Source organism: Meleagris gallopavo, chromosome 4 (genome assembly GCF_905368555.1).
Source record: "Meleagris gallopavo chromosome 4, MGAL_WU_HG_1.1, whole genome shotgun sequence".
NCBI classification, from domain to species: Eukaryota; Metazoa; Chordata; class Aves; order Galliformes; family Phasianidae; genus Meleagris; species Meleagris gallopavo.
In genome coordinates this window covers 28,255,416-28,282,188 of record NC_139407.1, presented here as the reverse complement: position 1 = coordinate 28,282,188, position 26,773 = coordinate 28,255,416, and the positions used below count along the sequence as shown (strand labels likewise).

At 43.3% G+C, this 26,773-nt stretch overlaps 1 protein-coding gene across 7 annotated transcripts in view; it reads right to left on the bottom strand.

Moving 5' to 3' along the window:
- Positions 1–26,773, bottom strand: part of ADGRL3 (adhesion G protein-coupled receptor L3) — a 490,337-nt gene that overhangs the window by 2,679 nt on the left and 460,885 nt on the right. For 4 of the 7 annotated variants that reach the window (XM_085222623.1, XM_085222624.1, XM_085222626.1 and 1 more), the window contains one exon: positions 1,772–7,810. The exons of 1 other annotated variant lie outside the window; for it this stretch is intronic. In XM_085222623.1, coding sequence (XP_085078749.1) covers positions 7,011–7,810 — 800 coding nt within the window. In that variant the 3' untranslated portion in view covers positions 1,772–7,010. Of the gene's footprint in view, positions 1–1,771; positions 7,811–10,258; positions 11,041–13,355; positions 13,485–26,773 lie in introns of those variants that run through there. 2 more of the 7 variants (XM_085222629.1, XM_085222628.1) reach the window with 2 other exon arrangements.

Sequence of the window (26,773 nt, the reverse complement as noted above, 5' to 3'; positions counted from 1 at the left end):
GGGTCTGGAGGATCAGCTGTGCCCAGGTGCTCACTGTTCCCATGGTGAGCACAGCTCCAGAGACACAGCCCTGAGCTTGTACTAAGCTGTGGGGCTTGCTGGATCAAATGCCAATTTCTGTGGGTTCCCCACTTTTCAATCAGTAGGAATCACTGCAGAGTAAACAGATTTGTTTTGATATCAGACATTATCTGAAGGGTACTTCACAGGCTGTCTCTGAGAGCTCTACTGTACAGCTGTCTCTGCAATAATTGCAGCTCCAGGAGGAAAACTCCCGCTTGCAGGGGCACGGGTCAGGAGAGGCAGCCACATGCTGCTTGAGATGAAGCGGACACATGCAAGAACACTTGGAATGATTCAGGTAACAGACTCCCTTAATGCCCAGGGAGAGGCTAAGGTAGGCCAGACATACTCTGGAAGAGAATTACAGCCTTTATTTTAGGATAAATCACTTCACTCCATATCCTGTCCATCCAATGGCCAGCAAATCCCCGCTGCAGCAAATCTCATACAGAAAGTGCTACCAGGAAAGTGCTGGGGGTAGAACCAGAAGCTATTCACATTAATCCTTCAGCTTGTCTATTTTTGCTGCTCTTTGAAAAGGATGAAATTTCTTCCTTTCCTTGTAGCTCGTCACTTTGTTCCAGGCCGAGGGATGCACTTTCTCCTTTCATTTCTACGTTGCTCTGTATCGTAACAGCTAAAAATGCTTGGGTGTATACTGTACACTGGGGGAAAGAATCCAAAATCCCACCTATTGGACATGAAGCACTCTTTAAAACCACACTATCCTTTCACCTGCATGTATGAATGGCAGCAATCAGGAACCTGCTGAGATAGAGGCTGTGGGAAGGCAGAGCCCAGGTGTGTGCAGGGCTGGGAAGGCACAGCATCAATGTACTACGTCATTTATCTATCAGGGAGAGCCTTGCTAACAGGGCTGCCAAGCTTGAAAAATATACAGCCCTTGCTTTCCAGAGAGAAAACTAAGGGGAAAGCTCCTTTTAACCTCCATAAACTTGGCCCAGCTAATGAAGTTGTTGACCCCTCATCCCCCAAAACCCATTTATCAGTGGAGGTTAACAGAGACTTGTGTCTGCTGAAAGGCAAAGCCTTTGCTGCAACTAGGGCACAAAACCTCCAAAGCACAGGCTTTTTGCATTGAGCTTTCCTGCCATAGGGACCTAAATTCTGCATGAGGTGCCTTGGGGGGAGGTGGGACAAGTCAGTATGAAAACAGCTTTATTATAACCATAATGTACCCATGGAGCATCAAGCTGCTGGAAATAAGCTTTCTGAACTCGTAACAGTATATAAACTTGACTGTAAGCAGCAATGGAAGATACCGGGTCATCTGTATGTGTTCAGAGCAACGCAGCATTGCTTTTCTGCACCAGAACTCTATATTTAGTGTCCTATCCTGCCAGTGTGAGTGAGGTACGTATGGCATCGAGGGAAGCCATAAATATTCAATGCTTTAAGACCAAAAAGAAAGAAGAAAAAAGGAAAAGACAGCTGTAGGCTCTCAATATATTCATTCTTGTCACCAGGACACAACAATTTGCCCATTAAACAAAAGTGGATGCTTCTTCTCTTTGGGCATAAGATTACTTTTATGGGACATGGGATTCAGGCCTCATCCATAAAATGGCCATGCACACCAGCTGAGAGGCCATGCAGCTCTGCTCCTGCATTTCAGTTGCTGCTTTGGGTTTAAGCAGCACTGTCAAAAAGCAAGCGTTTGCTTCCAGCACATAATAACTGCTCTGGGTTTACCAATATATATATATTTTATTATTGAGGTTTTAGTTTGGGTTTTTACATGTGTACAGAATATTTAAGGAGTAGAAACATAAGAAAAAAAGTGAGGGAGAGGGGAAATCAAAAAGACAGCAAATAGTTAGGAAGCTGAGTTGTTTTGTTGGCATTGTGCTGGAGGAGACTATCACCATCTGGAGTACCAAATACAACAAACAGTAACCACCTGTTAAGAGCTATTCTAGTGTGGAAGGGGAAGATTTCCAAGTTCTGGCTATGCTGAATAGTCTCAATATTTCAGCGTTAATCAGACCATCTCCCCTGAACTAGGAAAACATGCCACCAGCTGTATGACCCCAAACATCCCCAAGACATGCTGACCCACTGAGTGCTCATACAGCCCCAGCTCAATGCCCAGCAGCAAAAACCAACTGCAAAAACCCCATCCTGGGCCCACAGCTCCACTTGCTTTTGCTTTTATCCCTGCCCAGGATGCCCACTGACAATGTGGCTGGTGCCTTCTCTGGCAGTATTAATCACTGATTTTATCTGCTTTCAGCTTTGTGCTGCAGGATGTTCTTAGCTTTGTTACCAGAGAACCTGTGCCGACACGATGCTTAGAGAATGTTCATGAGCTCAGACTATTTAAACCCTAAAATACTCATTGAACAAAATTTGCATAGAGTCTAGCTGAATGCTAGCAGGTAGCTAAAAATAAAGATCTTTTCAAATGGAAGGAGGAAATCAGAGTGAGACAGATGACCAAGACACTGCTCTTAGGCTCTCCTGAGACAGCTTTTAATAAGACGAGCTATCCTTTCAATCCTATTGTGCAGGCAAGTCTGCGGGGTATTATATTCTTTATGAACTGTCAGATCAAGAGTGTGTGAGGGCAACAGGGACACAGGCAGGGACATAAGGACCCTCATCACTCAGATTTCAGGGAATTAAATGCAATCACTACAAGGAAAAGAGTAGCACCATAGTAAGCAATATTGCCTATGTGGTGTTTACGAAGCTGTAACAAACACCCTAAACTTTCAGCCTACATAGTCTTGTAGTCTTTCTTGTCATGTCTTGTCTCTCTTTCAGAAGCTTTGGGGAGATCTTTACAGTCTCGTGCAGCTTCTCCCTTACGGCTCTTGCAGAAAATGAGCAGCACTGCCCTTCAGAGCCTAAGTGTCCTTAAGCAGTAGGAAATTTAGTGGTAGCCCAGCAAACTGGTGTATCATCCCAGTAGCTATGAGGCAATCTGGCATCTGGTATGAGATTACACAAAGAAAGTAACCTTGCCTATGTGTAGCTTAGAAGGAGCATGGGAAAAAGAGATTTGCTACTTGCAAAATGTCTCAGGATGATGGGACATTGCATGCAGTGCTCAGTCTTGTACTACTCCATTCCCCCTACCAACTTGCAAGCAAGACTTTCAAAAGAAAGGATGACTCAAGCTATGCACTGTCATTGGAAATTTTCACTCTGTACATGCCCAGCAACCAACATCTCCTTAAAGTAGTCCCATGTTTCCAACAGGGAAGGTCTGTAAATAAGATCAATCGTTCTGCAGGACCAAGCATTGCTTTTTTTCTCTACTCTGTTTTCCATGGAAAGTTGGATGCTTACTGCGGTCAAATGATGAAGCTTTAATATTCTATCTCTAAAGATAAATTATTATTATTTTTTCTTCTCCCTTTCTTTCTTTTAACAAATCTCTAAAAAAAAAAGATCCCTCTGATACAGGGATGTTTATCCACTTCAAACCATCTGGCAAAATTGTGTGCCCCAATCATACGTATGGGTTTAATACCATAATTGTTACTGTCTCTTCATCAAGCCATCATTTGAACCACACGCTGTTCTCTTGCATCTCCTTGCCTTTGCTCAGCATTAACAAATGCCTCAGTGGCTCTGCAGTTCTACCTCTCACTCTGACAGCATTTTAGGCTTCAAGGGCTTTAGCCGAGTTTCATGTGCTGCAGTCTGCACAAAAGACACCGCTGTGTTGTCAGTCACATAACACATCTACTGAGTTACTTATCAACAAGCAGAAATCTTCACCATGCCAATAATCAATTATCTGACATGATAAACTGTTTCAAAGAGGAAAAAATGAAAAAAAAATCACCTCCATCTTGTTCCCTTCTTCCCCAAACCAAATGACAGTCTTAAAACATATTTGGCTTGATGTAATTAATGATTTCTATTTCCTCTCTGTTTTGTGATTCAGCTGTTTCCAAATCTGTAAGAAGCACCAACAGTGAATCCTGTGGTGCCAGCTCAGTCTGGGGACGGAAATAATCAGCTTGAAAATAAACAGTGGTTTTTTTGCAATCAAAGTGCTAATAGGCATGGTAACTGGAGGACAGTAGCTCTTGCGGGAAGGGATGGAGAAGGGAAAAAAAGCCTGTTTCTTGCTGAATCAGAAATACACGGGAAGGGGCTAGGTGAGAATGACCATTTGGATTGAAGAAAGCCAAAAATATTTAATATGACACAGTCATCTCATAGCAAATCCACTACTGGTTTGTTCTTGCAGTTTCAGGCACATTGCACCAAATCACGTGCCTCTCTTTTTCTCATAGCAATATTTGCTACAGTGGATCTCAGGATCCACTCTGCAGGAGTTAATCCCACCAAATCCTTGGAAAATCACTTTTTGGAGACTAGTATGGTAGAACAGCTTTAACTTTCTCCAAAACAGAGATACTTCAAGGCCTCACAGCCTCAATTGGACTGAGCAAAGATTGGTTTGGCAATGGGATCTGAACAGTTGTGTGTATGAATTTACCACTTGCCTCCCAGCTCAGTCCCTGCTGGCACAGAAAATAAAACCACACAAGAAGGCAGCGAGTTAGAAGCCAGTGTGGCAGCAGTATCAAGAGCAAGGACACAGCCTATGGCTGTTTCGCTGTGATTCCCAAACTCCTGGTGGGAAAGACCAAGATCTAGATCTGGCAGGAGGCACAGGATGGTCAGAAATGAGATTTCCTTCTCAATGCATTTTGACCTGAGCCGTTGGCTGTATGAACACCTCAGGTGGCTCAGGATAGCCATTGCAGAGACTCAGTTGCTCTGGAGGGACCTGAAGAGGGGCCTGGGCCACTGGGAAGTACAGTGGGGTTTCTAGCACAATGTTGCCCGGGCTGGCAATAGAACTTTTGGCGAAGGATACCTCTGCATACATCTGGAGCAAGAATATAAAAAGACAGCAAACAACTGAGGCCTAACGGGAACTTGTTTTACTCTTTGACATGCTACCAGCGGTATTTATCTCAAAAGAATCAAACTTAAAAAATAAAAAATAATTAAAAAATCATTACAATGATTAAAAAGACACATGAAATACTATGCTCAAATCATCTGCATGTCATTGTCTGGTTTATACAGTAGGCACAAAACAGACCTAGGATAATCTGCAAGAAATGTGGGCCAGCTTTGTTCTCACCCAGATACAAGTGCTGCTAGCCTGATACTTCTACTTAGCTGTAGCTGGGTAATGTTTGTGCTTAAATTGCTCAGCCAGGCTTCCTCTCTTTGGCATTGCTCACCCATGCCCTAAAGGAGTTGGAAACTTGTACTGAAGACAGCAATGGAGAAAGGAACAACAGAGAAGAGCGATTAATTGTACAGTACATACATACAGTGTCTTCTAAATTGTGATCAGTTGTTTATTGGTTGGCAAACAAGCTTCACTTTTACAACAAATATTAGTAATGAGGTCATTCAACTGCTGAGACCATACAAAATGATCATAAATTAAAAATAAAAAGAAAAATAAAGAAAAAAGAAAAAAAAGAAGAAATTATACTCCGTGCTGCTAATTTACCTCAGGAAAGCCTATGTTACTTGAAATCATGTCAAATAAATAAATTTCCTGTTAGGCAAAAGAATGAACAGAAGACTTTTTTTTTTTTTCTTTAAAAATCACTGCAAAAGTACTTTTTAGATCACTACGCATCAATCAATTTTCTTCTTAACCACTGCATTACAAGTGCCTAAATGGGGACCGGACAGGGCCGTGAAGGCCCTTAGCTCCTATGGGGAAATCACCGTCTCATGCAGAAGCCCCGCTACGACTACAAAAACCGCTTGGCTTCTAGATGCGAACCTACGGCCTGGGTGAGGGGCTGCTTGCCAAAGATGCTTCACAGGATTCTTGTTACGATCGGTTGTGCACTGTAAACATAAAGTTTGCCCTGCTCTATTCTGCAAAAAGTCTGCCGGCCATGTGGCGGCTTGAGAAAGATACACGATGAGGAAAGAAAAGACTCGCTTGGTTGGAAAGAAACTGCCATCGCATTCCTAAAAATGGTCCTTAGAAAGTGGTGTTCGCTTTTCTGCCCAGTGAGACTTTTTACCAGGACGGGAGGGACGGAGGGGAGAGGCAAAAGGAAAGAAAAGAAAAACAGGAGTTATGAAAAACCTTGCTCCTACTGGTAGACAAACTTACAAGACCAGCACAACAGAAAAAGTTCTTATTTTTTTTCCACTACATTAACAGGGACGCAAGTTCTGGAGGAACAGAAAGCAGACTATATGTGCAATGCTAGTATCTGTACATTACATAGAAATTGTTTGATTCTCTTTTTCTGCCATTAGTTTTGATCGTCAGTTAATACAGCAAAACATAAAATATGCCTTTAGCATATAATTCTAGGATTCCCTTCTGTATCATTAATTTTTGTTTCGGTTGCTTCCACAGCGAAGGGCGCTGCGATCAAACCGAGTTGTGAGTGACCAAACCCCGCTGCATGATCCGGATTTGTAACAGACAGTTTGCTAGCTTGTTTGTTTTGTGCAGCACTCCCACCTAGATGCGTCATCGCTACTAGTTTCAAATACACATTTTTGGCCTTTTTTTTTTTTCTTTGCATTTTTTTTTCTTTCTTAAATCAGGTCCTCAGTATTAAGAGTAACACAGCATCAAGGATCGTTTAAACAAATACAGCATAACTTGAGAAGGCCACGAAGTGTGCCGTTATCTGTCCTATCTCTTTCATTAACATAATGAAGTCTGTCTGAAGGGAGGGAGGACAGGGTGGAAATGGGGGGAGGGAGGGGGCAGCAGTTCCTGTTCTCTCCGGGCTGGCCTAAAAATTCCAGTAAAAAAAGTCTGAGAGTTTCATTTCGCTTAGAACAGCATGAAGATTTAGGAGTACACACAATATTACCACTGCTTGTATTAACTCAGAACAGTAAACCGAGCGTTACGGAGGGGCTGTGGGTGTCCGTTTGCTTCATTTTTGCTTAACCTTCTATAGACTAGTGACCAAATGAGCGGGTCCTTTCGCACTGCCATCTGGGGAGGTTCCCTCTTTGTTCGGCGGGACTATAAAGCCGTCGCTGCTGCCTCGGCCTAGCTGGTAGTATGTGTGTAGCTGATGGACGTGGTTCCTGGAGCCGAGGTTGGGCATGCTCTTGTAATAAACATCATCGGCATCGCCACTTTTTGCTGGCGGGGGGTCGGTCTGGGTGCTGGCGGCAACGCTTTCCGCCACGGGCATGCCGGCCAGCGTGGGCATACTGGTGTACAGAGAATCCCTGTTGGGCGACTGGAGGTCGTCCGTGTGCTCGTTGGTCAGCAAGGGGAAAAAGCTCTCGCTGTTGTCCTGTGGGATGCGCCGCCGGCTGTAGAGGTGGGGCTGGGGGCCATCAGCCGAGTACACACGGGGGGGCAGCAGCGGAGCGTCTGACTCCTCGTGGATGAGCTCCAGGCCCAGGCTCTCCTCGTGGGTGAAGGAGGTGGCGTCGTCCAGCACGATGGCGTCGTCCTCGCTCCCGCCGCCCACGCTGTTGACGAGTTTGTTCATCAGGTTTCGGCTCTGCTCGCTGGAGCGCTCGTGGTTGTTCAGGTAGGAGGGGATGTAGTTGGAGGTGAGTTCCTTCAGGATCTTTTTCTCGAGGGCGTTCTCAGTGTGGTTGTACCCGCGGTCGAGGATTTGCACACAGTTGCTGAGGTACTCGCCGCTGGCGATGCTGTAGCTGTTGCCGTGATTACCATTCAGTGGTAGAGTATCCGTGACACTTGTATCCCTGGCATTGTTCAGAAGCCCCTCTGAAAAACATTACACAAGAGAGGGTGACTTGTACAAACAGGACACTCACGCGGGACGTGCACACTCACACCCTTCCTAGGCTGCCACAGGGCCGGGGGAAAGCGAGCGGCATGCCGTCTCAGCACTAGGGAGACTGCTTCGTCCCAGGTGTGAGGGTGCGGCTCCGCTTCGCTGGCTTAAGGCCTCGCCGCTGGTTTAAGGTCTTGCTGCTGGAAAATGGAGGACAATAGCTAGCAGGAGGGAATAACCTCTCCTTGCCAATATTTCCTCTTGCTGTTGTGCACTGCTGCTTCCAGAGGGTCTGGGATTTGCTCTGCATGTTCCCGGGAGCTGAGCGATACATGAGCCTTAGCTGGGCCGAAGTACCCTTGCTGCAGGGCTTTGGCAATTCACCCCAGCTGAGGAGAAGTATTTGCTGTGTAGGTTAATCATCAGCCAAACTTCACTTGGGAGTGTATCCTTACTAGCTTCAGAGGAGTGAAATAAATCTGCATTCCCTATCAGAGGAAAGGCACGAGTGTTCTGCTAAAGGCAAGATTCGTGATTAGCTCATGCAGCCAGCACAGGGCCACAAAGCACTTCCAGTCCAAAGCATTTTTGGAAAACTAAGTATCCTACCCCTCCTGGCCCAAGGGCATGGCCAAAATGATTTACTTGATCTTGGTCAGGTGGGAGTTTCCTAATGCCATTGGTACAAGGGACAGCTGTAACAGGGTCTTGCACAGCCTTTAAAAATACTTTCCATCTCCCTTTCCAAGTGAAAGCAGAGATCTCAGTGGACTGTAGAGCAAGTACTGTCACTGCCATAGTATGGCAGACATGGTGGGACACACACTCGGGTTGTTGGGACACTCCTGAGCCTTTCCTGCCAACCTTCTTCGCTGCCTGCTGTATTTGAACAGGCAGCCCAGGGAAACGCATATGCCTGGCTTGCACAAAGAATGTATATACGCACAGACAGCTGCATAAATGAGACCTCTGAATTTCAGCAATGAACTGTCCTGCTTGCTACTGTACCACTGACTGGTGTCTCATTTTTGCTGGCCTGTCAACACAGCCAGCACAAGGCTGGGGCTTGATGCCATCCTTACTCACTCTATGGGGTATGGTGGAGCAGGTAGGCAAGGGAGAAGTAACCCAGGCCACAGGCAGGTTAAGCTGCCACACACTGTTGGTTTTTTGTTGTTTTTTTTTTTTTTTGGATTATGGCCTCCCCAGAGCAAAGACAGATATGGGAAAGCACAAAATCCCATATCGACCTTTCAGCTAAGGGCTATGGGTGTTGCCGAAAAATCATAAGCAACTCCCAGCAAGCAGCAGTGGATTAGAGGAGCCATTAGCTGACAATTTAACAGTTGCTCTTACCATGCTTGGTACATGGCATGTGTACCTTCTGAAAATACAGGATTCGGTCTATATCTGTGATGTTGTAGTTGTGCATGACAACGGCTGGAAAGTGCTAGTGCAGGCTTTTATTCTTTCTTTTGAGTAAAATGCCCAAATATATCTGTTGTCTTTTAGGTTTCTGAAGCTTGGAAGGTGATGCCGTATCCCAGGTTTCCAAACAAGGGGTGCTATGCAAAAAGTCAACTAGCTATCACAGACATAGAGCAAAGCCGCTTATTTTCATGTTGGAAGCTCTCCAAATGAGCCATGATGCTTGGGAATAAATGGGAAGTGAGCATTTCAGGGGGAGGATCGTTTGCAATGGGTGACGGACACGACAGCATCTGTCTGATAGCTGAGTGCCGTATGCATTGAGGCACCAAGCAAAGCTTCCGCTGCCAATGCATAGAGCCAGAGGCTGTGAGGGTTCAGAGGGAATTAAATGAAGGCATCACATGTGAAAACAGAGTGGGGTCTGCAATGAAACGAGCCATATAAAAATGCCATGACCTTGCAAATCAAAAGATGAAGTTTAAAAGAATTGCACGCACAGCTAAATGAGAAACTAGTTTGGGTAAATGATATCACAAAAACGGGAAATAAAAAAGGAAAGCATCATCTAATCTTAACTATATATATATATGTACACACACATATATATATACACACACACATACACACGCATACACAGATATATACATATGTATATTCATATGCTTTAGATTCTTTTGATTTCAAAACTGTGAGATGAATTTCCTTTATTAACTACATCATCTATATGTGATGCAATAAAAGTGAACTAAAAAAAATTACATTTGATATGCAATGTTTAGCTTTACTCCCATACTTGTCTCTCTGTAGGGCTCTAAACGACAGCATGAAGAAAAGGAAAGAAAAAACAACAAGTAAGCTTACAGCGACAGTAGGAGAAACATGAGTAAAAAGCAAATTGATGATGTGCAGAAAAGAGAGTTAACGGAAATAATTTTCACTGCCCAGAGTACATGAATTTGTTACATGGTTTATTTCAGGTTAAAAATATTGACATTTTAGACAGAAAAGTATTTTACCCGCAATATCAATGCACTACAGTTTTATTGAAAATATAATCACATTTAAAACTTTATCCAATGCCATTATAAATGTTCAGCGTGCAATACATCAAGAAATAATCCCTGGAAATGTTAAGAGAAGTCTAAAGCTGGCAATGGTCATGCTTGAAAAGACAGGCACTGTCAATGTCATTTCCAGAGTCTTAAAATGAATGGCTTTACTTACTGTTAGTTCTAATAACCCCTGGCAGTTGAAACTGAAATCCATTTCCTTGCTAAACTGTTTTGCTGTCCATCCTTTGCAACAGCGCTTTGCAAGAGTATGACTTAGCTCATCATGGGGCTGTTGGCACTTAAAAAACTTTTGCAAGGAAGTGTTTCCTTTCTGTTCTTTTTATAACCAAACACATGGAAAATTACATGGACTTTGCAAGCAAATGTGAGAGAAATAGTAGTCTGAATAATGGCATCTCTAAATGAAGCTGTTGAGAAGGAAGGGTTAAAAAAAAAGCAGAGCCAGAGATGAAGATGAAGAGCCATTGTTAAGTGTCAGCTTCTCACTTTGCATTGGTCTGTGGGACACTGTTATTTAAGCAGAGCTTGTTACGTGATTTCCTTCTTCTCTTAAACTTATCAATCACAAAAGCAGTTAGGCCATTTTGAGACGCTTATGCATCCAAGAGACCGAGTGAGTACATATCCATCAGATGCAAAGGGTAGTGAGTGCTTCACACGTGCCGCGAGGTGCCAGGTTCCTCACCTACCATCTCCTCCTCCTTTTACACTCTGTCCTGTGAAGGAATTGGTTTTGTCACTAGTACATGTCCTCTGGCCTGTTGGGTTCTCATTCCCAGCTTCTTTGCAATGCTTTTTAGGGCTCCCAGCCCCTGCTGAGACAGGGCAGTTTCAGCTTGAATAGAGAAGGTATTTTAAAGCACGGAACTGGAGAGGAGAAAGGGGAGACCACCCCAGACTCCACATTTATCCTCTTTATAGAGTCCTGTCTCTGTCAATGGCCAACAACAGATGTGGCAGATGAAGGTGCAAGAAAATCATGTGGAATGAGTTAGTAGGGCAATGTTAGCTAGCATGCCTTCCCTGCACTCCAATCCTGGCCAAAGCACACTCGTAGATGGTGACAGCATCTACTTTTACAATGTGTTATCACTGCTGTAGCCAGGTTGCTGGTGCAGCGCCCTTAAAGCACAAAGAATCCAAATGGGTTTTGCTAAGTTTTCTTTCCACTGCTGGTTCTCCTAATATGCACACTTTGTAATGGAATGCTTTGTCCTAAGATAACAGCCAGTTTGAAAAGCAAAAGCTATCCCACTTTCTTTGGTCACTAATTAACTTGCAGCCTCCTGAATATAATGGGTTGCATTCTGCTGCCTCTGAAGTCAACGGCAAAGCTCCAGTGGCTCAAGTGGGATCAGTAATGGTCACACTTTCTTTAATCTCCTAGGGATGTAGACTGGGCAACTTTCTCTGTCATCCATCTGGCTGTGTTGCACTAAATAGCATGTTCAAATCAATAACACTATTTGTGGAATAATGTACTGTTAACTCAGGTAATTGTATCAGAATCCAGTCTCAGAAACTAGAAGAACATAAGATTATTAAAATGCATGTAAAGCCTTTTGTCACATTTCTGCTCACACTTTTGTCCATTTGAGGCACCCAGACCTGAACCTCAGGACTTGCCTTAAGTTAGATACTGACCCAGCATTACCTGCTGCCACTTGATTTAAAAGTCCCTCAAATCTCAATATTATCATGCAAGAAGACATACAGAATATCAAAGCTTGTTTTGACATTTGTGATACACTAAAGATCTTAAAATTCAGAGCATTTCATGCTTAACAGTAGCCCCTTTTTAGAAGACATTAGTGGAAGCAAATTTATTGCACAGTGTTAGCATAGCTTAAGAAATTTATGAACAACAAAAATGTCAAACACACGTGCTTCCTTGTGGACTGAACGAAAATACCCTAGTGATATAGTTCAATATCTATGTCTGTTATAAACAATACACTGCTATTTAGCACAATGGGAGTTTTACTACTTGCATTATAACCATCATTATTCTCCCTTCCTTAGGAATCCTTTATGGGAAATGGCTCCTTCATTGGAGGGAAGAGGTGAAAGAGTGCTAACCCCCAAAAGAAATGGTAGAGCAGGATGGAGCTGGAAAGCTCCACACCTCAGTTGCTCTTCTGTTCCAGTCAAACACCTCTGCCTGGCCTGGGCAGCAGAACCAAGACAGCAGCCTACAAATACCACCTGCCCCCACAGCTGGAGCAGAGACACATACACTGGCGACAAGAGAATGACCTCAGAGTGGGAGCCTCAGCTGAATACGACTGACTCTACCTGCGCACTTCTCATTGCCACAACAATGTGCCAAGAGCTCTGAGCTTCCCTCCACCTTTTTCCATTCTTTCTTTCTTTTTACTTTGTAATAGAATATACAAAATGTATTAATGCAAACGGCAAAACGTTTCCTCCAACATCTAAACTCTGCTCTTTGGAGCTGACCTATGCTCCTTCCTTCCGCTGTCATTTTTTCTTACAGATCAAGGGCATTTTTGCTTTGTTTGGCATTTTTTTTTCTTGTGTAAGCTCCAGCAGACATGCTGATGTGCTGCTGACCACATTTCTCTCTGCCATTTCAAACAAGAGCAGCTTTGGTGTCAAAGGCCATTTTAGCTTCACTTACCTTCAGAGGTGTTCCTGCTTCGAAATGAATGGTTTAACAAGGAAATGTGCTGACAACAGAGACATCTGACAAAACATACATAAGACCAAAACAATACAAAAGCAAGGGGATTAAAAAAAAAATCAAAATCAAAACCACTGTGAATGCTTTGAGTAGAACTGATGAGTGTCTCTCAAAGTGAACTTGATTGCTCATGGAAAAAAGCCTACACAAAATGGAAAAATGCACTGAAATGAAAGGAAAGGGAGGATCGTTTCTGTGTCCAGTTCCAAAAAACAAAGTGTGTGTGAGGGGGAAGGGGAAAGAAGAAAAAAAGAAAGAAATGGGCAAAAAATAAGCCACAGAAAATGGAATTCTCACTAGAAAAATTAGAGAGAAACTCCAGCACACCTTGTGCGTTGTACATGCTGACAGAAGGGTTGTTATAGACCGCCGATTCCCCGAGCAATGTATTATAAGGGTTGTTAGTGCCATGAGGACGAAGCAGAGCATTGGTTATAAGATGATTAGCCATGGCTCCTGGAGCAGCCCGATAGGAAGACAGAGAAAAAACAAAAAAGGTCAATCAGGCAAATGTGGCATAAAAAAAAGGGAAAAAGAACATTCAGAATGACAACAGTTGAATTAGTCCTGATTACAAGCAGCCAGCTAATTAGACTTGAGAACTGTATGCCACTAAAGCAGCACAGATGTTACTGACAATGCACAAATCCAAACTGATGCAAAAGAAAATGGATCAGAAAGCAGATAAGCTACATTTATGGTGGTTCCCCAGTTGCTCGGAGTGTAAGCAAGGCTATGCCCACATGCTTGCTACAAATAAACAAAGAAAGATGGCAGCCTACACAGTGGCGGGGAGGTGGGGGGAACTCTCCAAAAAGTGCCAAATGAAGAAGAAGAAACAAAAAGACTAACATAAAACAGCACATCCAGTTCCCACTATGGCCTAGGATCTGTCTTACTGGTCACTTGAAATGTATTTGAAACCAAAATAGTATAATTAAAAAGAAACGATGGAAAATGCAACCTCTTCAAAGGCTCTCAGCACTTATTGGAGAGCTCTGCTCTGGCCACCAGTTTCTTGTATCTAAGAGGATGAGTTTACTGCAGCTCCTGCTCTCAGAGGCTGTCCAGTGCCTCCTGGCAGGCCGGTCATGGGTGCACCTCAGCCTGGCAGGTGTTGCACTTGGGACTGAAAGCAGACCATGGGGACATATGTTTGGAGAGCCCCTGTTTTCCAAGCAAACATCTTTTAGCCTTCCTTCCTGACACTTCTGAGTATGCAGCCAGCAGTCAGCCTTCCCCTTAGATTCTCCCCTTGGAGCTGCAGGTTCTGGACTTCTGCTTTTCAGGATCATCACAGCTTAGTAGGTGGCTGCCAAGATCCACCTTGTTTCCCACCACAGGCATCAATTCCTGAAGCAAAGCCTCCCCCCTCCTCCTGATGACCTGCAGGACCAAAAAGCCATTAAACCCTTGTCCTGTTAAATCTCCCCTGGGATCCAGAGAGGCAGCTGACTCAAAAACTCACCCAAGACAATTTCCACTCTCATTGCAGGAATACTCAAGAGCATAAAGTAATTTTCACTTACTTCCTGGGCTAAAACATTAGAACAAATCCTTCCTACTAGAAAAACAAGTTTTAGATGGGGCAATTCCAAGGCTATGAGCAGGGAAAGAGAAAGGGAAGGAGCACAGAAAACAGACCACCACCTTTTCCCCAGCCCAATCCTCTTCCAGGGCACCAGAACTTCCAACCCAGACCCTCCCATCCCAGCTTGGCCCCTAGCTGGAGCGGGAAGGTTAACTGGCTTCACCAACATCTGCTGCCCAAACCCAAACAAGCGATTGGAAAGCAAATTGCTCAACACCAGCCACTCTTGCAGGGTCATCTTTGTCACCTATGGGGCGCAGAGTCCATCATCTGCCTCTCTTGGGGGTGAAGGTGGCCCTGTGGCGTGGTGGAGGCGGGCTTTGCAAGACGCTGGTGTTCTGGGTGCAAACTCTTCTCTGCAACTAATTACCTTCTAGTTTCTTTCCTCCTTTTTTTTTTTTTTTTTTTTTTGATGCCATTGCTGATAATATACAAACTCCAGGTCAGTTTCTCAGACGCAAGCTCTGTGAAAGCTCACACCAACAGAGCATTTCAAGAAAGCAAAATCTGTCCTGCCTCTCCTTTATGCTTCCCCAGCCCTTCCTGTCCTGAGGCGAATGGCATTAGCGGGTCACTTGGCCTTTTGAGCGCAGAACAAGGTAGAAGGTGGCGCTGTATGAGGGCTGCATGCCAGGGAGGTTCCTGCATGGATACATGCAGCTGCAAAAAACACTGGTTTCTCTCACCTGATGTTTTGGCTATACTGATGTAAAGCAAGATGAACTGTTGTGTTTGGAAATAAGGAAACAATGCTGTCTCCTGTAAAAAAACATTATATGAACACTTAACTAAGCAACCTTGAATATAACTCGTCAAATGAGTCAATCCTTTTGTTCTGGTGATGCATTTATCCATTACTATCACATGTTGGACTGAGGAAAAAGACTGTAGGAACAATTTCTCTTCTTGCACTTGTTTTATACCAGTGTGATTACTAAGGTCATTAAAGTAATCTCCGCTTTTATACCACTTCCAAACAAGCTGGGCCGGAAAAGATTCAAAGAGGGACTCATGTTTATACAAGTAACAGGAAAGTCCAGAGTTAATGGCAATCACAAATTCTGAAGTGATGTAATCCTTCCATTTGAGATTTAACCCAATCTCCAAGTTGGTTGCCATGAGATTTGATATGGAGAAGAAGGCTGTACCTGCCCCATGGCTTTGAACACTTTTGCTCAAGGTATCTTTTGATGGCAACTGCAGAAAGAAGCATCTCACACGATGTGTTGCTGGTCTGATCTTGTCTAACACTTCAGGTTCCCACAACAAAGGCAGTGATGCTTTTCCCATGTTTGTACCCCACCTGTTGCTACGCGTGAGCTGATCCCACTGCAGCTTGAGCTTGGAGCAGTGCACGGCAAGAGACAAAAAGGGACAGATCTGTGTCAGTACACAGTGCCTGGCTTGCCTACATGCACCGCAGGGGCACTCTGCTGCCTGGTGGGCTCTGAAACAAGCTAAATTCACATCAACCTGGTCCTTCTGGTCTGTATGAACTAGATAGTTCCTGGAAACTTTTAAAGCAGATCAGTGATTCTGACTACAAACACTACAAAAAGTGGAAAACTCAGAATAAATCAGTCATTTTCAATTTCGAATTCGTGTACAAGAGGAGGCTTTGTGTAATAAAACAGCCACCCATTCCTATATGCAGACACTAAACAAAAATACCACATCTTCTGCTTTTCTCTCCCTTTATTTGTGAGGGCGTTAAGATTTTTTAATTTACTGATCTAAATGTCACTTTTGAGTCAGTTTCTCCTGGTGCAAAGCCAAAGTAAATCCACTGATATCTCTTTCCGATACTTTTCAATATTTTGGGCACTGAGCAGCAAGTTCCCATCAGGGTGGGCTGCCCATAGTGAACTTCACTCTTTGTGTGTGTCATGGAAAATACAATCTCTGGCATCTTAAAAACAAAATTATATATGCCTTGTATTCATTAATCTGGGGTCTTGTTTCTCCTTAGCTGCTTTAAAGCTGCAACATTCCCTGCCTCAGAGGATTGAGGGAGGGAGGGATTGAAGTTAAAGCTTAAGATAAAACAATAATACAATAGCTGAATCCCCATTATTGAGTTTCTCCTTCCCAGGAGGGAGAAAGAAAAAGGTATCGCAAGCCATACATTTAAGTATCATCCTGCCATTTTCATAATACTTTATCATTGCTATAGCAACCATCACGGCTACTGGGAGAAGCAGATTAAATCTGCAGATGAGGTATGAGCAGAAGAAGCAGGTGGGCTACCCATGAAAATGGCCATGGTAATAAAGAGCTAGTGAAGTCCAACAAGGAAAGCCTGGGATCAAAACGCATGCCTTCTGAAAATGCTAAGAGAAGAAGCAAATAGGCCTATTTGGCACAACATGTCATAGCCTTCCATGTCATGACACCAATTACTCCCAGCAAATCACGCAGCCCAGCATCATCCTTGCTCTGCAGCAGTTCATTGGTAACATCCCCTATACAAATTCCTCCTCTGCCATCTCCTGAAGTACCTAAGCCCAGCACACAATCACCAAGCATGCTTTTCACTTCTTTATTTGCTTAGTTATGCTGGTTGGCTTCAGTTCAGCTGCACTGCAATACTACAGTTCTGCTAGCCAAAGGTACTCTACTGAAAGCAAACTCACCTCATTCCCAAACCCACCTTGTATTGTGTGCATATGGGCACATCTGCTCTTGGGAGTGGGAAAAAGATGAAGTTTTAAAGCCAAAGGCTCACATGGGCATTTCCTTTTTCACAGGGATGAGAAGTTCACAAACAGAGCCCGCATTTAAAAGCAGGAATTTGGTGCATGAGCATAACAGAAAGCTGTACCTTGTTAAACAGTTACCATTTAAACACTCAACTAAAAGCAAAGGGCAAAAAGAAATATGAGAAGCGAATGCCACCAGACTCTAGGTTGTATCGTTCAGGAACAAAATTCAACTAATTTCTTGTGGGCAGCTGGCTGACAAAGCCATATAAAGGCATCTAAGCTAACTTGAATCATCTGCGTGGTCTGCTCAACAGAAGGGAAAACATATCCAAGTATTCATCCAGCCTTTCTGAAAATTAATGTCATGCAGCGCGGCCTAAGCAGGCTGCCAATGGCTTGGGCAGCACTTTATTCAGGGTCATCTGCCCACGTAGGTAAGAACACCCTCACATATCTCTTTTGGCTTTGTATCTTTTCAGTGACTTGCCAAAACCAGCTCTCGCCTTGCTACCTGCATTTTAGCAGGCCGGAAACACACTGGGGAAGGGAACATTTCCTCACTGCCCAGAAGGCATGCCAAGAGTGCAGTTTTGCAGAGAAAGGAGACTAAAGCATTTAATAAATGTAAGCTGGTGAACTAGTGAATCAATCAATTGAACGTTTCAAAAACGCCCAGAGAAGCCCAGTATTTTCCAAATGAAATGCTTTTCTTTTTTGTTTCTCAAGACTGGTTTGTATGAAAGCTGACTTTGATTCTCTTATGATGTCATCTTTTCATTAGAGTAGAAACTAAAATAAATAGTTCAGAAAAGGCACATCTGAGTTGTAACAAAATATTTCATTGCCTCTGACCCAGGAGTCCAAAAATGTAATTGTTCCTGTTATTTTTTTTTGGTTGTTTCCTGAAAGAATGTACTGATGTGCTTCCGGTCAACCTTAATCTTTATGTTTTTTTCCCCATTTGCTGTTCACACAACTCTCACTGTTCCCATCCCATAAGACAGGGTAGGGAGCAGTGCCCCTGCCCACTCTGCCTCCTGAAAGCAGCCAACTTATCCTTCTGTCCAGAGACCCCATAAATCAAGACCGCTAGCTTCTCACACTTCATATATTGGACTTCAGACCACCCTGCAGAGAGTGCATGGCCCAGTCCCCAGAGTGACTGCAGCGCCTTGGCTACCAGCGAGACTGGTTTATCTCTATGTGGTTAGAGATGAATCTTTTCCTAAGTGTCCATTTAAAAACAAAGAAACAAACAAAAACATACTCCCTTACTCTAACCATAGTAACTCATCTCCTTAACTTGAACATTACTGAAATAACCTTGCTGCATTACTGTTTGTAAATTCCTGCTAGCTCTGTAGATCACTGAACATTAACTTATTCCATTTTACTCCCAGGCAAAGAAAATATATTCAAAGCAGGTTTGCATGAGTCAAAGCTCCAGTCATCTCCGTGACTTTTCTTATCAGCATTCAGTACTGCTCTTTATTGTGTTGTGGACAGATATTTGAAGTATTTTAAAAAATTCTGGTCTTTTGCATGTTCTCTTGTAAGTTATTCAAACAATTAATACAACTATGAAAAGTGAAATCACACACATTTGCTGAAGGACAACAGGTATCTTCAGCATTCTTCCTCGTTCCCTTCAACAAACGCACTGACGTTCAGATTTATTGACCTGTGTTCTTATAATAGCCAACAGGATTTAGTTAATAAACTTCAATAAACCTCCCTATTAAATTTCTCTCAAATAGGTTTGTTGTCACTTGCAGCATCTAATCTATTCATTGAGAAGCTATTAATACTGACTGCAGTGAAATGGAATTTCAGCAAATGAGATTGTTAAGCTCTGGGCCATCTTCTGTGAAATGAAACATTCCATGCTTTTATGCAGAGACAGGGCAGGGAAAGTAGCTCTTTTTCCCTTTTTCCTTCCTTTCTCATGGAATGGTTTCAGATGATAAGATTATAATCTGCTGGCCATGTTCAAAACACACCGCTAGTCCACATCAACTTATAAATGTTTGCCATGGGACAGAGGCCATCGTTTCACTGATTTCTTCTCAGCTGCATGGAGCAGAAGCACATTCCCTGGATGGGACATTTCTTTTTACCACTGCTGCTCCTTCAAAGAGTTTATGGTTCTCTACACCTTGAGTACACAAAGGTGCATTATGGCTCTTTGTTCCCCTTTATACTTACTGCTTGCCAGATGCAACTTCTTAATCAAGACACGTGTAAAGCCATGCCTATGGTGGAAACTGGTCTGTACTTGCAAGAGTCTGTATAAGCAGCCATGCTTTCTTCCTTCCTCCGCAGTCATCGTGCTAAGACTGCTCTGCAGCAATACTCTGCTGGATCTAATAGTCCCCAAAGCCTGCTCTGATTTCAGAAATTGCTTTGCCCTTACTTTTCCTCTTTAAATCTGATCCACCTAATGACTGAACTTCCAATTATATGGCTGTCAATCCTAAAATCAAAGCCAGTTCATAATATCTCCCAAAGGAAGAATGCCACGTCACTCACTGAAATCACTGCAACAAATCTCAGCTAACTCTGTCCCAGCCAGCAGAGAGGCAAAATAAACCAGAAGACAATCAGCAGAGGGATTCATTTCACACGTAGGCAGAAATATGAGTTAAATTTTCTAAGTTTTGATCCCTGATGCAGAAAATCATATTTTTCCTGGCATATGTATGGCTGATTGAAAAAAAAAAAAGCAACCACAAACCATGATTAGAAAAAAAGAAGTCAAGGCACTCGCTAGTCCAAAAGGATACTGCATTTTCCTTAAAATAGAAAATATTTATTTGCTTACAGCTACCTGGAATTCATCTCTATTTCATATATGATTATCAGAATGGTTCATTTTGAGGCCAGATGCTGACATTTAGTTAAACCAACAGCCACGTAGTAGGGCTGCAGAGGTTTATGTCTTGCAAACAGTAATCTCTCCGGGCTGACTCATGTGGACAACTCCATCCAAATTTGTGATCTATCTGGGTGTGGGACCCAGGCAGTGGTACTCATGGGGTCAGGGAGAATTAGGGGTTGATATATATGCTCTGTAATGGTTACAAAAAGGAAACATAGAAGCAGAGGACAAAACCAAAGACTTAAAACTTAGGCAGTTTCATCAGAAAAATGCCAGTGGCAGTGAGGAGGTAAAGAAACAGCCATGAACGCTGGGCAAAATGGAAATTTTAGAGTCCTGACATAAATTAACCTTCTGAAATTCCTGTGCTATTCCCCTTGTTGTGAGCACTGGCACACACACAGTATTTTGCAGTACTGGAACGGTAAGTGCTCTTGAGCATCGCCTTCCCCAGAGAGGGAGCAGAAGCCACAACACTTGAGAAACTGTGGCTAGATGAAATGCTAGAACAGAGCCTGCAGGCTTGCTCTGGATTAGTGGAGAGATGCCTCAGGGGACTCTCAACCTGCTTCTTGCCCTTTGACTTCCACCAAACATCCAAGGGACACATAAGCACCTCAGAAAAACACTACTCTGCTCTCAAGAGGCAGCCTCAACTGAAAAGAAACAGAAATGGAACTGCTAATCATACTCCCGAGGCCGGAGGAGAGCAGGTTCACATTGTTGTTGCTGTTTGCGGATAAATCAGCTTCCTCCAGGATTGCTGGCTGAACCCCCTGCAACAAAGCCTAACTTTCCCAAGGCTGGGAGCTTTGCTAGATGCTGTGAAGGAAAATGCTCAAAAACAGAGTCTGCTGAGTCCCTTGGGCTGGTGCAGCAGAACACACCTGCTGGCTCAGCAATGGTGAGCAAGGCCAGTATCAAGCACAGACACTGCAGAAATGCTAGGTGCTAGAGGAAAAGTGCCATGCCTTTGGTTTAAAGCAGTGATGATGATAAAGTGAGATTTGCACATTGGCAGATGATGGTCTCCAAATGGTCAATGAGACTGCAGCTTCTACCAGAGTCATCGTAGGCTCAGCTTTGAAAAGTCCTCCATGCTTCCCTCCAGAAGATCCTGACCGATAAATATGTAGTGCAGAAAAAGAAAACAAATGGAAAGAAAGCAATATTTATTCTCTAATACCTTTAAGCCTGAACAAGAGTCATTGGTGTTGCTCAGAGCAAGTAAGAGCTGTTTAGCCAGACTGTGACATATCAGTGGATGGCGCCCTCTGAATATCTGATTGAGATGAGTAGAGACATTCCTATCTCTCCCAGAGTTCAAGTGCTTGCTATTTGTTTTATACGCCATATAAATTCAGCAGAAATCTGTCTGTCATGCCAGTCACATAAATCCATCAAGGAGAGAACAAGCATCTTAAGATAGACTGACACATGACAACAAGAACGATCCTGCAATCCAAATTTCTACCCACCCTCTGCTTTCCCTAGGCACTGACAGCAAAGGGTCAGCTTTGCAAATGGGCTCAGATGAGCAAGTCATTCTTTAAAGTATATGGAGAAATTTCTCTTTATTTAAGCTCCTGAACAGGGGCTGACAGCTCAGAAAGAGCACAGCTCTGAAGCCAGAACTAGAAAAATGCTGAACTGGGTTAAGCCATTCCCGAGCAGTTTGTGTTGATTTTCCATTTTGCTCTTTCTTCCCCTCTGCTTGTCTCTCCTTTTAACCACACCAAAAGTCAGACTGTTTTCACTGCTGTATTTCCAAATTATGTCCTACCTACTACATGCCAATCCTATGCAGACAGCTAAACAGAAGCATCTTCATCTCACTATACAGAAGGGGAAAATCTGGGGACAGGAACCCAAACTAGTTTCACTTCAGTGCCACAGTGCAAACCTGCAGCTACCATCTTTTGGAGTGACAGACTTTGGCCAAGGCAGAATATCACCTTCTAATGTGTTTTATAAGGAAAAGCTTCCTAAAAATGCAGGCTGATATGGCCACCTGAAGATAATTTAAAACTTCCCCCTCTCCTCCCCTCCCCCCCAAAACACACACAGTCATCCCTGCTGAGTTAACAGTGCAGATACGGTTTCAGCATGGAAATCACAGCTTAATTATATTTTTGAGTGGGTGGTAGGAATTTGATGGGAGATTTCATTTAGGAAACAATCACGTCTTGGGTTAGAAATCAGGATATTAATGTTCTTCATTTTAATTTTCCTCTCTGACTCAGATTCCCACTGTTTGAATTTGAGCTCAATTTGTTCTGTTCATTATGAAGAAATCCACATGAATTTGACATTAAACTGATTATCTCTGAAAACAGTAGCAATAATTTCCCTTTTTCCTGTGTATGTTTCAGATTATGTCTTTGTGGTTGATATAAAAACGCAGGGGAGAAATAATAAAGCAAAGAGAAATCAAGTACTTATGCTGGAGCACTACTTACAATCTGAAACACGCAATGACACTTAGGCATTTGGGAGGAAAAGGCAAGGGACAAGGACAAAAGAATAACCTAATTTCCATTTCCCATTTCAGAGCATTTGCGTGGGAAAAAGAGGAGTGAATATGGCTTTCCTAGCCGGGAAAAATAACAAGTGCACTAATATTGGGGATCCTGGAGCTTCACAATGACTTTTTGATGTTTGTTTTTCTTTTTTTTTCTGGCCTTCATACACCCATCCAGCACCTAAGGTTTGGTAGTGGCTGCAAGTGTGCATCCACCCTAATAAACAGACTCCTAAGGCCAAAAGGAACAAATAAATATTTAGGACTTGCCACCTTGCAGCAGGTGTTGCTGTTGCCAGAGGTCCTGGATTCCAATCTGCACCAGCTTATAGGATCTCGATGGCACTGACTCAATTTAGTGGGCCCCATAAGTCTCACCTGTGTCCCATATCCCCTGCTCAACACTGGACTACCAGTCCTTTCCTTCTGTCTATCTCCTACAACCTTGGACTGTAGTTGTAGCCCAATTTCCAGCATTGTCTTTACCCCCATCCCCTGCCGTTCTGTGCTAGCCCCTGGACCTGGTTCATCCTCCCACCTTGTCCAGGGCTGTGGACAAACCCTGTTATCAGCATCCATTTCTGTCTGATGGGTTCAGGTTCTAGTGGACAATGCCCTATGCCTTTTATTTGGGTTCCTCTTGTCTCCCAGCTCTTCTCCCTCATGCAGCAGCTCTGTTCCATCTGCTTGCAGAGCTGCATTTGCCTGATGTTGCTGCAATCAAGGAAAAATGGAGCAACGTAGGCCACCAATAAAACTCTCCAGGAGACCTCTGTGGATAGGGTTAGCAGGGGCTGCGAGCACTGCCTTTGGGATGAGAGAGCATAGAGCCAAAAGACAAGGGATGCACATACTCATGTTTCTACAGGAAAATTGGGATTGGAGTATTAAGCTTTATTTTAAACTATTAAACCTGCTCCTTAGGTGCAACTTGCTGTCTAGCTTGGAAGCCAAGATTCAGGGCATTACAGTGAATGCAGGGCATTACAGTGGGGCCCAGCACAACAGACTGGCAATAGTTTCTATTTACAAAGAAATGTGGTGGCTCTGTCCCTAGTCCATTTATTTTTCCAGAGGGAAAAGCCATCTAGATATTCTAAGTGCTTGCCACCAGTGAAGATACAGTTCCTCTTATCTGCTAACTTCAATGGATATAAGCAGCTCCAACAGTATGTTTTCCTGTATGAAAACACTACCTCATACCATTGACAAAGCTTTCCTTTTTCTCTGCTTTTCTCAAGCATCACCTACACAAGAAACACTCCTTCCTTTAACAGATAACTCATTTTTCCTCTAGAAGAAAATATCAAATCTCCAACTTGAAAACCTGAAGGGTAACAAAGTACCATAGGGTTCATGATGTTTTTTTCCTCTCTCAGCTGCCTCATATCCAGAGAGAGACAGTAATTATTGTTTTACCTCTCACCTAAGACATAGATAAAAACAGGCTGGAGTTGCATTGCTGTTTTGCACTACAACTGCTTGTTTGCAAGGCTATCTGAGCTACTTGAGTGCTTTTTGACAGTAATGCTCCCCAGGTGCAAACAGACCTGTTCCTCATGCTTAGAAGGAGGCCACTTAGATGTCCTCAGAGCTTGGGTCCATGCCATACCAGCAGTGTTCCAACAGTGTTCACATTTGCAGTGGTCCCTCACAATCTGTTCCTCTTGCCATTAGCACAGTGCTGAGTGACATTCTCTTTACACCTGTGTGGACTGCACAGGTATATGACTAGATTTCAAAAGTACGAGTGTAACAGAATTGAAACAACAGTAATGACATTAATTGCTTTTAATCTCTGCTCTTTTTAACAACTGTCTTTATCCCAACCACCAAAGAATCTCCTGTTACAACCAAGTAGTTATCTACTGTCTTCTCCTGATGAACTTGTTGCTTTCTCTACCTTCTACTTTTCAGCCTTCAAGGAAACAAGTTCTAGCAAACATTCCACCCTACAGGCATCTCAACATAGCCTGTTGGTCCAGTTTTTCAGCATTTTGTCTGAGTGTCTACATCAAGACCTCCAAAACCTCCCAAATAACGTTTAGGCAAAGGAAGACTTCTTTTCTTTCCATTCACAAAGTCATCAGCTTGGTTCAGGTTTTACCCCGCTCACCTTTTGTAGCTCATTCTGAAACAGCTTGCAGTTATAAGTTCAACAATACTAGTTTACTCAACCCTTGCACTGTCTCTGGCTTGGGCAGGCTGTCCCCCAGATGCTCAACAACCACATCTGGGCTGCTAATTCAACACTTCTCTACAGCTCCAGCATTACTTTGCCATGTGGAACTTGTCTGAGCTGAGTACAGCTCTACAGACTTGGCTCAGGTGTTGCAAAGTTTAAATAACTCTGCATCAGACTTAGACTTGGGAGACCAAAGTCAGCTGGAAGCCATGGCATTCATACCACAGCTGCATCAATTCCTAGTCAGGCAAAGAGAGTAACAAAACACAGACTTGGGGACTTTGCAAACACACTGTTCCACAGTGAATTACAGTCTAGTCATGCCTAATGTAAATAAAATCCATGCTGTGTCACACATGAGATATAGCAGAAGAGAAATGCAGAAAAAAACAGACAACACTGAAAGGATCACAAGCACAGGGAGATGAAGAAATTCCCAAAGTAATGTCTGCATTTTTTATCCTGCAGAGATTGGAGTCACAGACAAGCTGGAGAACCACTGAGATGAAGACATCGAAGCAGTAGGTCCAGCTCAAATTTTCAGTGCTGAGAGAAGCACAAGATGGATGTAAAATAGATGGAAGGAGTACTCAGCCAGACCCATGATGGGAAAAATGGCAAAGTTGCAGAGTTGGAGTGTGAGGACCAGGAAGCCCCCTAAATCTTGAAACAGACTAGCATGTTCTTCCTCTGACAGTAGAAGTGGTAGAGTGATATAACCCCAAACACACTAAGCTATGATGAGCAGCAAGGGGGAATGGAGCCTAAAACAGTTTGAACTAGTCCGTAACTGGAAGTTGCGTTCAGTAGATACCTGAAATGATCATGTATGTCTTGGCAGACAAGAGTAAGTATTGGTTTCATTACAGAATGTGTTACATCAGGTGAGTTTGGGAATATGCTGGAAATTCCCAGTAGGATGAATGAGAATAACATCATGCAAAACAATATCATGGCACATGGCATTTGCAGGGGAAGAAGGTAGCAGACGAAAGAGGCGCTGGAGCTGAAAAAAAGCTGCAAGGAATGTGACATCTGCTAAATCAGATAAAGATACAGCTATGTGTCTAAAGGAAGGATAGTATTCCGGACTGACACCCATGATATTCATGGAAGAAGGAGAAAAGCATATGAAGTGGGACAGCAAATGCTAATCATAATACAGGAAAAAGGACAGCAAGGACAGACTTGCCTGGGACATCAGCTAGCAGTAGGGGGTTGTTAGTACTGTGAGTGTGACGAGGGAAAAAAGGCTTAGATGAGAAAGTACTCCAGTTAGAGGATGTGTCACTGCTGTCTGCTTTCACAACAGGAGCATGAAAAGTCACCAGCCTAGGAAATGGAGGAGTGGAGTCAGGCCAGGAGTTGGAGGACAGGATGATTCTCGGGAGAAAGGATCATTTTCTCTCTGCTTTAGAAACTGGACTGTTGACTGAAAGTTCTGGAAAAAATACCTGTGCATAAAGAATGTATAATTTGGGATAATACAGTTTCATGTAGAAGGTATTTAGGCTGGGGGGGCTGGAGAAGACTTCTGAAAGGGTATACAAGCCTGCTGTATCAACTTCAGGCCAAGAAAGATACCAACCATATAATTCAAAACTTGTACTTGATTCCTCTGAGCTTTAATTGCACACTTGTAAATAAAACATTAATGAAATGTCTCCTTTAAAGCTTGATATATATTAAAATATTAAGAGGAAGACAAGAACTGTGAAAACCACATTGCCCTACTGGTCTGTTCAGGCTTCAGCTCTCCTGAGGGAGAGACTGAAGAAACAACTTATACTTTATGCAAAGCCCTAGCACCACGAACATTTCTTTCCAGGCAGAATAAAAAGGATAAAGTGTGAAATATCTGGGGCACT